Source organism: Amphiura filiformis, chromosome 5, assembly GCF_039555335.1.
Source record: "Amphiura filiformis chromosome 5, Afil_fr2py, whole genome shotgun sequence".
NCBI classification, from domain to species: Eukaryota; Metazoa; Echinodermata; class Ophiuroidea; order Amphilepidida; family Amphiuridae; genus Amphiura; species Amphiura filiformis.
The window spans coordinates 42328267-42341906 of NC_092632.1; the positions used below are offsets into that span (position 1 = coordinate 42328267).

General features: G+C 34.8%; 1 protein-coding gene across 1 annotated transcript in view; it reads right to left on the bottom strand.

The window, feature by feature from the left end:
- Nucleotides 1–13640, bottom strand: part of LOC140153154 (3-hydroxybutyryl-CoA dehydrogenase-like) — a 74833-nt gene that overhangs the window by 42450 nt on the left and 18743 nt on the right. The window contains exon 7 of the mRNA XM_072175805.1: nt 9857–9967. Coding sequence (XP_072031906.1) covers nt 9857–9967 — 111 coding nt within the window. The remainder of the gene's footprint in view (nt 1–9856; nt 9968–13640) is intronic.

Below are 13640 nucleotides of genomic sequence, written 5' to 3' on the forward strand. Positions count from 1 at the left end.
GCACCTACATTACTACCAAACGTCAGGTGAACATATGTGGTGTGATCAAGCAAAATCAGTCTGAAGTCTGGAATATTCATTTTTCTACTTTGGTGTATAAAGCATTTGCAAAGCTACATTTTGCAGAAAACCCTATTGAAATTGGACAAAATGTTCCAAAGATATGAGCAGTTGGAGGGTAAATGTTGTCAGAAAAAAGAAACATGACCAAGTTGTCATACAATTATGCTTCTCACAAAAGCACACTCCCTGTGTTGTGTTGCCAAAAATGGGTAAATATTTTGAGAGATACTGTGTGATCCTTTTATCTGTAAATGCTGGATACAATACGATCAATGGTCCAACAAAAAATATCTCAAGGATTCACAACTCTCAAGATGTTGGGTAACATGTGAAAACAATAGTTTGAATTAGTATGTAGGTGCAGCATGCCCTGAGGGCTCTCATTTACAAATAAATCCATATTTGCTCACCCTTTCAAACAATATTTATGTTCTCTTCTGTCATTACTCCAAGTTTGATTTTTCAAAGATTTGTGTTCAACATATGGGTCTGAATGAGCTTTAAACATTTGTGCAAATACTCAACTCTTTTATCAAGGAAGTTGTTAACTTGCCCTCTAGTCTATAAATTCTTTTTCATTTATTCATCCCAAAAATAATGAGGCTAAACAGAATATTTTTAATTAACTTTATTCCTAGCCTGTTCAAGTTCTCACCTCCCTGAGCTCATTCTCATTATAAATCTGGTTTGTGCAGATTCCAAATCAAGAACAGTAACTCTATGAAAATGGAACATGCGGTTAATAATGCAAAAGACAAAATTAAACATTTTCCAAGTAACCAACATCAAAATCTTCATAGAATGAAAAGGCAGTCTTATTGATCCTTTCATGCATAAATAGTATCCATTGATGATGCAAAAGTATGTATCAGCAAAAGGCTGCCTTAAGTTATTCAAAGTTGGGTTTAATTGTCACTGATTTTTACCTAATCCTCATAGAGGTCCTCAGAGCAATTCTGTCACATGATTTTCTCTAGAAAGTTTGTATCAGCAAAAAGCTGTCTTATGTTATTTAAATTTGGGTTCGCTTGTCCAATGCCCAGTGGTTTTTGCCTGGTTTTGGGTGGTTCTGTACATGATCCTCAGAGAAATTCTGTCTTTTGAGGTTCCCCTATAATAGTTTGTATCAGCAAAAGGCTGCCCTATGTTATTTATATTTGGATTCGCTTGTCCAATGAACCATTGTTTTTGGGTGGTTTTGTACACAATCCTGAGCACAATTCTGTCTTCTGATGTTCCCCTGGAAAGAACGATTTCAAGAACCACTAACAACTAGATTCATCATAGACTTGAACTTGAAACCTGGACTTGAAATCCAACATAAAGCAATTGGGTTTTAAAATCATGCAATATTATTGTATTTTATATCTTTAATGCAAATAATGCCATAATTGTTCCTGGCATAACAAATACTCCGCAAAACCGCAGCCAGATCGTCCATAATAGGTACTGAAGTACAATTATGTATCAAGACAACAAGTTTGGTTAGTTACAAGGTTATTTCAACAGTTGCAATTTTCAATATCAATGGCATCAAAGAAAAGAAATGACCTTTTTTAATCACAATGGTGTAAGAGGTTCTTACCACTTATTTTGGGCCAGAAAACAACACGTGTTACATGTGTGATAGCTGCACTGAGTTAGTGGAGCATAAAAATAGCATTGCATTGCATTACATTGGTGTTCAAAAATATTATTAATAAAATCAGACTTTATTTTTTTTTTAAAGTAACAAATTGTTTATTCATACAATGCCTACATGGTAATGTGCCATTTAAGCCATATTAATATGCTAATATATAAAATAAAATATGAAAAACTCTGACCAAATTTGAAGAGAAACTAACATTTGAATAAATTTCATGTATGACCTTTACCGTAAATCATAATATTTAGCAGCAGGAATTTTTCACATTTTTACTTCATTTTTTCAAGCGTTATCACTATTTGAAGCATGAACATTTGTTAAAGGTTTATAAACTTCTTCGTTTGCATATTAAATGCAACTACAAAACATTTACATACCTCTTTTCTGAATCCTAGCTGGTCGTTAATTTTGCAAAATTTTCAAACATTTGAAAAAAGTTGTACTCTCATTATGATAGCAAAGTCTAAAAAATTAGTGCAGGCACATTTTACATTTTATTATAAGCAGATAAGTACATGTAGACTATGAGGCTTTTACCATGTAACAAATATTCATATTTTTACAGGTTACAGACTACATAATATATTCTTTGTAAGATAAATAAACTAAAAAAATGAGCAAATGTGACTTTTAAAATAGCTATTTGTGGTTCCCCTAGTTCTAAATCAGCTTTTTATCTAACCATCCGCATTCCATCTTTTATCCAGAAATTGACGTCAGCACCAGTAACAATACGAGACCCCGGTATATAAAATAAAGATATTTATAAATAGTATTTCACAACAACAATAATTGGACAAAAGTACTGATACTGAGCGACACCACTCCTACAGAATAACTTAATGTATGGTCTTGCATGACACATTTGCACCATCAATCATGGTCAAGAGATCGCCACAACAGAGACTAAAATCAATTGACTAGATACAAGTATACATACTAGAGTTAGTAATCATCGGCACCCTACCATAACCATGCATTCTTTTTATTTACTGAATCATCTCCAATTGAAGAGTCGCGATGCAACATGTAATATACACCATTGCTGCCATGTGTGTCTTCTATAATTGTCATTGATACATATAGCAGGCTTGGAAATAAGGGTTTTGGGATCAGGGGTTACTTATAAAGAAGGCCTCTGGTTCATGAGCTTTTCCTTGCAACCAGGGGGATATGGATATTTTCACAGAACCAGGGACTATTTTAAATTTCATAGGGCTAAATAAAAGGAATTTACATGAATTTCCATCATAATATTCATAATATAATCATAAAGCAAGTGCAATCAACAATCAAATTGTATACAATATGTTGCATAATTACTTTTACATATGTTGAAAATTACAACATTTGGATCATGTAACCAGGGCTTTTTCCCAGAATAAATATAGCTTCTGGTGCCTAGATTTCAATGGATTCATAGGCATTTTCATATCCTACAGGAGTGAAGAGCCTCTGGCTCCCGCTTATTTCCAAGCTTGGTACGGTTTATAACATTGTTATATAATTAATAGTGTAGTGTTCACTTCTCTTTTTACAATGATCACAAACTTTCAAAACTGTTATCTTTTGCAAGGTTCCTTTAAGCTTTAACCATCACATATACATGTGTGACGTCAAGCATATGCATAGAACCTTGTGCAAAATAATACATGCAGTACGCTTACTTCGTAAACAAAATCTGCAAAACATTATACACTCATACTGATTAGTGCTGCGCCTGATTAGCGATTACAAAGAATATTAAATACAAAATATACAAAACTATAGAAGGCAGCCTCTGCATATATCACATGTTGCATCTGAACTTTTCAATTTAATATTTATGGTTCTAGGTCACTTCACATCACTAATGTGTCATGAAAATGTCTATTTGATTACTTGTGAAGAAATTGTTAACTATGACTATATATAGTAATTGAATGATGGAATATACCGTGGGAGGTGTTAATTCAGCAAGACTTCACTTCATATCATATGGTACTTTAATGATGAATGTAAACCAAACAGCCAACTTGGTGCAAATCTATAGTACAAATTACAATTACACATGGTGCAAGAACTGCAATTGTGTCACAGAAAGTCAATGTGACTGTAACATTTATTTAAGGCTGGAATAACTTGGTACAAAAGTTGAAAACAACATATCAAACATGCATAAGTTCCATGAGTGACAAATATTAACCACACTCACTACAGTCAGTCTACTCTGAAGTACAAAGTACCGACGCGGACATACGCATTGTGCCGACTTTGAAGGCATGCATACCTGCAGCAGAGACGCTGTTTACACACTGTATACGTGCACGTTGTCACTTTGTACTTCAGAGAGGACAAACTGTACGTACTATAATATAGTCTCTTTAAGATTCAATAAGCACTTGAATCATGCATTTAAAGAACAATTTTCCAATTTATTTTGCCTGATATTTTGCACAAACTTTTGAGGTCCACATGATTTGTACAACATAATTTAAAGAACCTTATGTTAAAACAGTATAACCGCTGTAATGTTTTTTAGCTATAACCCTTCTCTTCTCAAATAAACCAAGCAACTGAGCCCTGATCAATTTACCCCTCAGCAGGTTAGCTGATATTTGAGATAAAGTCTGGGGATACAGTGTCAATATGATGAATTGAAAAATCTGAAATAACACTGATGACTCTATAATTTTTGTTGATAATGTAATTTGCAGCTGACTAATGCAGTAAACAGCTTACATCTTCATTATCATTCTTAGATAATGAGACATCAAAATAAGCTAAATCTGTCTCATGGTTGACTGCAGCTTGAAAGCAACATGACAGCCTGGATCAACTTATAATACTCATCATATTCATACAAGCATTAATATCTATAAGATTTACCCCCAACTTGGTATGATGGTAATAGTGGTGTAGTGGCGTAACACCAAGTTCTCTCCACACCTGTGAGCACACGTAGTACGTACACAAAGTTAACATCTACTTTATGATTGACTGGTTCATGTCAATAGCACAAGGGAACATGTTTACTTTCTTATGTGTTTACTTTCTTTAATGTTACTTGACTTGCACAAAGTGCATACAAGTTCATGGCTGTACTTTTACAGGCAAACATTTATTCATCAGCTGAGGGCAAGAAGGTCGTATATATGTGCTTGCAAGTCCTAATAATATAGAGGATGTGTAAAGAGTGATATTTGATGGCTTTGATACATATTGAAATTCAAAATATATTTTCATGATTTATTTGGAAGCGAGGGAAGCACTTGATTTTCATCATACCAAAGTTTGAATGTAGCTATATCTTAAACCACTGATTTGGAATGAAAGAGGGGGTCCACAGTAACTGATTTAAAAATAATATATGGAAAGGGGTCTCACAAGTAAAACCCTAAGAGTTCCATACTGGCAAGATTATGGTTATCGTATGTATGAATTCAGCAGTTGAGGATAGGATAGAATACTTTATCTCATGTTGAATGAATCATTTTCTAGAAATGTTTTAATCAAGGACATCCTTGCTTCAATCAACCCTATTATCAATGGCAATCATAACAATCCAATCTCACTGCACATTATCATGATTTTGTTATCCAAAGAAGTAATGATGATTTGTAACAATTTCTGGCTAAAGACATAATTATCTAAAACAAAAACCAGGCTGATGAGTTTCATAATTTTAAATAATGTAGCCACTGACAAATTTACTATATTTTAACAATATTATTGTTTCATTATTGTTTGAATAGTAAGGCTAATTATTAGTTCCAGGAAAATGTTTCATGTATGTTGGCCTCACATTGGTGAAATCATTCGCACAATAAGCGTAGGCAACACAAGCAAAAAGCAAACAACACTATGCAATGCGGGACAAATGTCGATCAAAACAATAAAAAAGCAAACATTAAACGCACACATATCATGTACATGAGAAACCACATCAACATACACAATTTCAGCACAACAAGTCAAAAGTTGCAGCAACTCATGCGACTCATTTTTCATTTTTTATTTTATGGAACCAATTTAATGAGATTCCAAATGTTAGGGACCCATTTCAGTCAACTTGCTTAATCACATCATCCATTATCATAACATAACCACTATTTAAGTCACAGATCAAAGAATACCGATCCCAATATTATATCCTAACCCACAAACTACTTCCCATTCCAGAAAAATACAGCACTAATTTTTGGGGCATTAAAAAAATACTATCAATTTCTGCCAAATGAAATATAACTCAATCCTAATCATTCGTTTAGTTCTAACTGGTAACAAAAGTTAAATTTCACTATTTGGCCAAATTTATGAATTAACGGCCAAAAACATGCATTTTTAGAGTATTTTTCACATGTTGTGACAATGAAGTCTAAAGACTTGTATGACGTCATTTTTTGGAAAAGACATGTTTCATTCTTATACCCAATCATTTATTTAAAGTAACACAAAAAAGTGAACATTAGAGCAAAATTTCGACATATAATCAAGATTTTGAATGCTTCGACTTGTTCAAAGTCTTTGATTTTTGTGACTCGATTGTCAGAAAACACACCGAAAATGCATGTTTTTGGCTCTTTTTTTCAAGAAATTAGTAACATAGTGAACTTTTTCATTTTGATCTCCAGTTAGTACTAAATGAATGATTAAGAGTGAGCTATACTTCACTTTGCAGAATCTCAAAAAATGAGTGCTGTATTTTTCTGGAATGGGGAGTAGAAGTTTCTGTGCATATCACTATTCTAAATGTCAGATTGTGCAATTAATTCATTCTGTCATTATAAAATCATTGGTAGGAGATAATGTTTCATGTGAGGAACAAGTTGCAGGTTATTGATAATAAAGACAAGTGACAGTTTAAAGTCAACTACCTTTCCAAGCTACTACACTCCACAAACTATATACATTAATAGTCTCAAATTACTGACTTAACGTTACCTGATTAAAAAACGGATCTAATAAAGGAAGAATTGTAAGTATGAATCTTAACATTTATTTTTATTTTTTAATTCATTCACTCTTAGATAACGAGAACTAATCACAGCAAATCTTAGACAAATGCCAGGAATGCATTAATTGTGTACAATTGCACAGGTGCACACTCCGCATTCTACATGCAGTGCTTTCAGATGTGTTCATTTTCTTTCATTGATGTGTCTAATGCACCCCCTTCCCCTGGGCTCATGCATTAGATGCATCAACATCTCAGTACGAGTGCATTATTTTGTACAATTTCACTCGAAACAAGTGATACACATTTATTAACCTATAAATGAAAAGCCACACTTACTCAACCTAATGAACACACCTCCCCTAATAAGTGCCCCTGATAGAACTTTTTGAGTGACAACTGCATCCCTTACTAACACACCTGTACACCTGCACTATCTAGTGAATAATTGGAAGTATTGTCACTGAAGATAGCATAATATTGGTAATGTGCTATCTACTGAAAATAGCACAGCATTTGTATTGTGCTATCTACTGAAGATAACACAGAATTGGAAATGTGGATAGCAAATCATAGGCACTGTGCTATCTACTGGAGATAGCATGGCATTGGTATTATGCTATCTACTGAAGATAACACAGAATTGGTAATGTGCTATCTACTGAAGATAGCACAGCATCGACACTGTGCTATCTGCTGGAGATAGCATGGCATTGGTAATGTGCTATCTACTGAAGATAGACAGCATCAGTACTGTGCCTGTGCTATCTACTGAAGATAGCACATCATTGGTAATATGCTATCTACTGAAGAGAGCATAATATAGGTAATGCACTATCTACTGAAGATAACACAGAATTTGTAATGTGCTATCTACTGAAGATAGCACAGAATTGGTAATGTGCTATCTACTGGATAGCACAGCATCGGTAATGTACTATCTACTGGAGATAGCATGACACTGGTATTGTGCTATCTACTGAAGATAACACAGAATTGGTAATGTTCTATCTACTGAAGATAGCATAATATTGGTATTGTGCTATCTACTGAAAATAACAGAGCATCGGTACTGTGCCATCTACTAGATATAGCATGGTATTGGCATTGTGCTATCTACTGAAGATAACACAGAATTGGTAATATGGATAGCAAATCATAGGCACTGTGCTATCTACTGGAGATAGCATGACATTGGTATATAATTATGCTATCTACTGAAGATAACTCAGAATTGGTAATATGCTATCTACTGAAGACAGCACAGCATCGGCACTGTGCTATCTACTGGAGATAGCATGGCATTGGTAATGTGCTATCTACTGAAGATAGACAGCATCAGTACTGTGCTATTTACTGAAGATACCACAAAATTGGTACTGTGCTATCTACTGGAGATAGCACAGCATCGGTAATGTACTATCTACTAGAGATAGCATGACACGGGTATTGTGCTATCTACTGAAGATAACACAGAATTGGTAATGTTCTATCTACTGAATATAGCACATAATTGGTAATGTGTTATCTACTGGGGATAGCATGGCATTGGTATTGTACTATCTACTGAAGATAACACAGAATTGGTTATGTGCTATCTACTGAAGATAACACAGAATTGGTAATGTGCTCTCTACTGGAGATAGCACAGAATTGGTAATGTGCTACCTACTGGAGATAGTACAGCATTGGTACTGTGCTCTCTACTGCAGATAGCACAGCATTGGTATTGTGCTATCTACTGAAGATAACACAGAATTGCTAATGTACTATCTACTGCAGATTGACAGCATCGGTACTGTGCTATCTACTGAAGATAGTACATATTTGGTAATGTGCTATCTACTGAAGATAGCACAGCATTGGTACTGTGATATCTACTGAAGATAACACAGAATTGGTAATGTTCTATCTACTGAAGATAGCACATAATTGGTAATGTGCTATCTACTGGAGATAGCATGGCATTGGTATTATACTATCTTCTTGAAAATAACACAGAATTGGTAATGTTATATCTACTGGAGATAGCACAGCATATTGGTACTGTGCTCTCTACTGCAGATAGCACAGCATTGGTATTGTGCTATCTACTGAAGATAACACAGAATTGGTAATGTACTATCTACTGCAGATTGACAGCATTGGTACTATGCTATCTACTGAAGATAGTACATATTTGGTAATGTACTATCTACTAAAGACAGACAGCATCAGTACTGTGCTATTAACTGAGATACCACAGAATTGGTACTATGCTATCTACTGAAGACAGCACAGCATTGGTAATATGCTCTTTCTACTGAAGATATCATAATATTGGTAATGCGCTATCTACTGAAGATAGCACAGCATTGGTCCTGTACTATTATATATCACAGTATTAGTACTGTGCGATCTACTGAAGACAGCACATCATTATTCTGAGAAATTCTTGGCATACACCACACATGGCATGAATTTTTGATGGGTTTGACCCAGCATTCACAAATGACCTACCTTTAATAATCTTATTAGCCATGACAATCAATAAATGATGCAGCAATTAAGCCATATAAGACTTGTGTTGTTACAATGGATTTTGAGATACAGCCAAAATGAGAGTGCATCTTCTTTTCTTGTTCATATGATACTTCAACTAATCACATTTCAAAACATAACAATCAATTTTGATGGAAGTTTTCAGCAAACTGAAATATTTAGTGTGTACATTGTAAGTGGATATGGTCAACATGCCACTAAAGATCAACAACATCTGACATAGTCAATTGATAATATTGATGAGACTGTCAACCTGATGTCCAGCAACATAGTCCTTACCTTTTTCCCTTGTATTGACATCTCTGTACAAATTAAATCCACCTATATACCGGCAAACTATGCCTTAAGGCCATTGCATACTCCATTATAGCATACTCCATCTTGCCATGCTGTGATGCTTTTTTCCAACCTATCTTTGCACGATTCAATTTAAATATACTCCATGCGATATATTGCTATCGCAAGGAAGATGTGACAGTGCTGTTTTAATTCTTCTTTGGTGTTTACCCGACTTTGATTTTCCAGCACTCTTTGTGGAGATCATACAAATCTGGTTGCAATATAATCGCGGACACGATATCATGACTGCAATGTGGAGTATGCATCAGACTTAAACCAGGACCTATGCTTCAACTTAGATAACATAACACTATGCTAGCAATGCTTACCACAATCATCATCCAATGTTGGGCTGACATTGCCACTATGACCAAGTTCTGGTGCATCACCCCTCTGTACTACTAGCATTCCATGTTGTCTAGCAAGCTGCTCACGTCTGGCTGTATGCAGAAATATTACAAGATAAAAACACATGTAAGAACATCTGATTGCAAACTCAAAGTGTAAACAAAATGTGATTTAGCAGCAAGTACAAAGTTTTTTTGAGTCAAAAACAACTGAAAATTACCCCCCGGTTCACAAGAACAACTTTAATTGGATTGATAAAATGGCAAGATCATTTTCATGATACAACTATGTTATGTTATGTTACATTTTTTATTTTTCTAACTCTCCTTTGTTATTATTATAGGGTAACATTTGTGATATATTCTTGTTTAAGCTTTTTACTAGGTACACTACTCGTATTTGGTTACTCTTTATTATATTCTTTGTATCAGCATCGCATATTAGATAATTAACAAAGCAACTCCAAAAGAAATCACATGAGTAGTCAGTTACTTGTTAAGTACTAAACCAATTTCTTACTCAATGTAATTATAATTAGTCTCCTTCTAATACCAGCCCAAGAGATAATGTACTTAACGAGGCCTATTAATGAACATGGATCCATTTAGGCACAAACAATGGAGACCGTGCATCCTTGAAACTAATTATAATTAAACACCTTGGCCCTAAGGTTATTAGTATTAGTTTTCAACCTGTACTTGCTATTAAGACAATGAGGCGGTTCTCGAGCCAATGTCACCATCAAATATCGTGATTAGAAAATTTCAAAAAATTCAAAAATTAAGATTGGGGGAAAAAAAACACTGAATGTGGTTTGTAAAAAGGTTTTTTTGGTTTGTAACAAAAAAGTTATATTGCTTGATATACATAAATAATGCATCTACTACATTAGCATATTTGGCACTGAATATCTAAGCAGGTTTAGTTAGCAGGTAGTTAGCAGGGCCAGATGTTCTTAAAAGAACATCTGGCCCTGCTAACTACCCTCTACCAAGTTACATCACTGTACCCCATACAGATCTGGGAGACATAATCAAAAGGCAGCCAGGGTTATCATGTTCAGCCCCTCCTCCACCTTCACCACCACACTCACACATACAGCACATTTAACTGTCCTGGCTTATTCAGTGGTAACAATAAATGTGTAATTTATGGAAATGATGTTCCACCTTTCTCTAATTTAAATAATTACATGCTTTCAGAGAAATCCTTGCAAACATGTTATTAATGATGCCTGTCATCTTTTTACTAACACTTACAAATTGGGTAAAGTTCATCAATTTTGTAAAATACAACCAAAAAAAAGAAGATAATTGCAAATGTAATTTTACAAGACCTTCAACTCACAGTCTTCTTGGCCTTCATTAATGGTTCTATAATTGAATTTCATAAGCTCAAGAACAAATTTAATTACAAATAATATATGTATTCATTGTTTGGTCATAATTATGGAGTAAACCATTCTACATGAAAAATAGGGCTTCAATGCTCTAATAGGCATCATTTTTACTAATCAAACCCTTAAAATATATGCAATCTTACAAAAAGAATGCTATTATTGTAGGAACTTGAAAACGAAAGTCCATAGTTGATAGGTTAAATAGCGTATTTATAAAGAAACGTCCATGGTTGGTATACAAAACGTCCGCAGTCAGGCAGTGGCATACCGTGGCCGCTCCTATCCTGGGGGGCTGAAGAAAATTCAATTTTAACGCCCTTCCTCAACAGCCCGAAAAGGTTGACCCAATTTTTTTTCAGTGGTTTGAAAAAGGTTGACCCAATTTTTTTTCAGTGGTTTGAAAAAGGTTGACCCAATTTTTTTTCAGTGGTTTGAAAAAGGTTGACCCAATCTTTTTTCAGTGGTTTGAAAAAGTGAAGAGCAAAAAAAAGGATTATAAGCGATAGCGCCTCAAAGCAACACATTTTAATGTAGAGGTAGAGTACAATTTTTTCAAAATTTTTTATACTTCCAAATTTTTTCCGCCCTTTTTTCTTTACCAATTCTTTTTGCCACCTTCTTCTTCTGCCCCCCCTTCCTTTGCCGCTCCTTTGTCTTCCGCCGCCCCTTCATTTGGGCCGCCCCCTGCTTTTACCCCAGGGGGCTGGCATCCCCAAAGCCCCCCTCGCAAAAATATGTGCATGTCAGGTGTTGGAAATTGAATGTTTGTGTCCTTGTTAGCATAGGTTCTGTACATGATCCACTTTTGGCAGCATTACAGTTAAGGGGCCACACAGGGTGTGTATGCATGTGTCTTAAAGTATCCCAATACATCAACACCCATTCATTCCCATATATCTACTTGACAAATCAAAGTCAAATCATATTTTGGTAAAATGGCTTGATGGATAAATCAATAAGCAATGCCACTCATCAAGATTTGATAATCTAATACAACGGATACAGAAATCAATTAAACCTGGTTGAATGGACTTAAATTAAGAAAACAGGAATACAGGTTGACCACATTTATATATAAAGTTTATTCTTTCTTATTTGAGGCATACAGATGTATCAAAGACAAAATGCCTACGATTTTTTTGATACATAAACAATTAATAACAAAAGATCACCAATGTCTTTTATTCCTTTGTAGGTCTATGGTATATTCTCCAATTTCTACACATTATATTTAACCGCTAATAAATCTTACAAAATCTTACGCAAAGCCACTATGCATGCAAGCATCCCACGTGATGCGATGATGCAATCACCCAAAGTCGTATATATGTGACACGATCAAGGGACATGAGTCGGATGTCGCTAATATTGATTTTGAGATATTGGCAAAGAAAGTGTTACAATTCTTTTGTTTTATATTGTTTTCAGCGATTCATAAATAGACGTAACTTCACAAAGAAAAGTCGCATCAACATGGGGTTTTCAGTTTCTGAAAGCTCTAAATCTCCTCTTTAGAAACATGTGTAAAACTTATTTTCGACGAGGGCCGACATGTGACTCATTCCCCTTGATCATGTCACATATATGCACGATTTTGTTGGCCAGGTCAGGGAAACACCCATGGCTACCAGTCACCAATGGTATGCTTGGCACCAAAGGGGTTTGGGGTTCAAATCCCGAGGGAAACAAACAACTTCTTCTCCTTTAAAACTTCCTTCTTTCCTTTCCAGGGCATCAAAAAGCCATATAAGTGTTAGGGTTAAGGACATAACTTTAACCCACATACATTTGTAATATTAAAAATAGTCATATGAATCTATCTTGAAGTCAGCTAGTCAATAAAAAAAGTACATGAACTGATTCACAGCTGCTACAAACCACAACACTATTTGCAAGTTTTTTAAACATTGATATTGAACATCACCATGTTTTACACAACAGGTGGGAATAAACAAAACAGAAGGTTTACTGCAACTACTGTTGCTGTATTTAATTATCGGACACATGTGTACGTGTCTGGTGTGGTGTCAATGCCTGTGCGTACTTAACAGAAGCTCCGACCTTACTGACAACATTGCATAGCATGATGGCTTCAATATTTTAACGTTGTGCATAGTTTACAACATTTTATGCTTGTGGGTTGCACTTTTATTTGTTAACTACGAACATAATATTATATCCGAGAATTAAATCTATGAACAGTAACTGTAGCACATGCATAATTGAACCTTCACATGTTTTATCCTGTGTTTTATATTGTCAAGATAACAATGTTGACGAATTAATAGTAACATAAAGACAGCCAATAACAAATTTTTTATCAACCATGATTCCACCCCAGCAGATGTGCAAATCACGCAAGAACC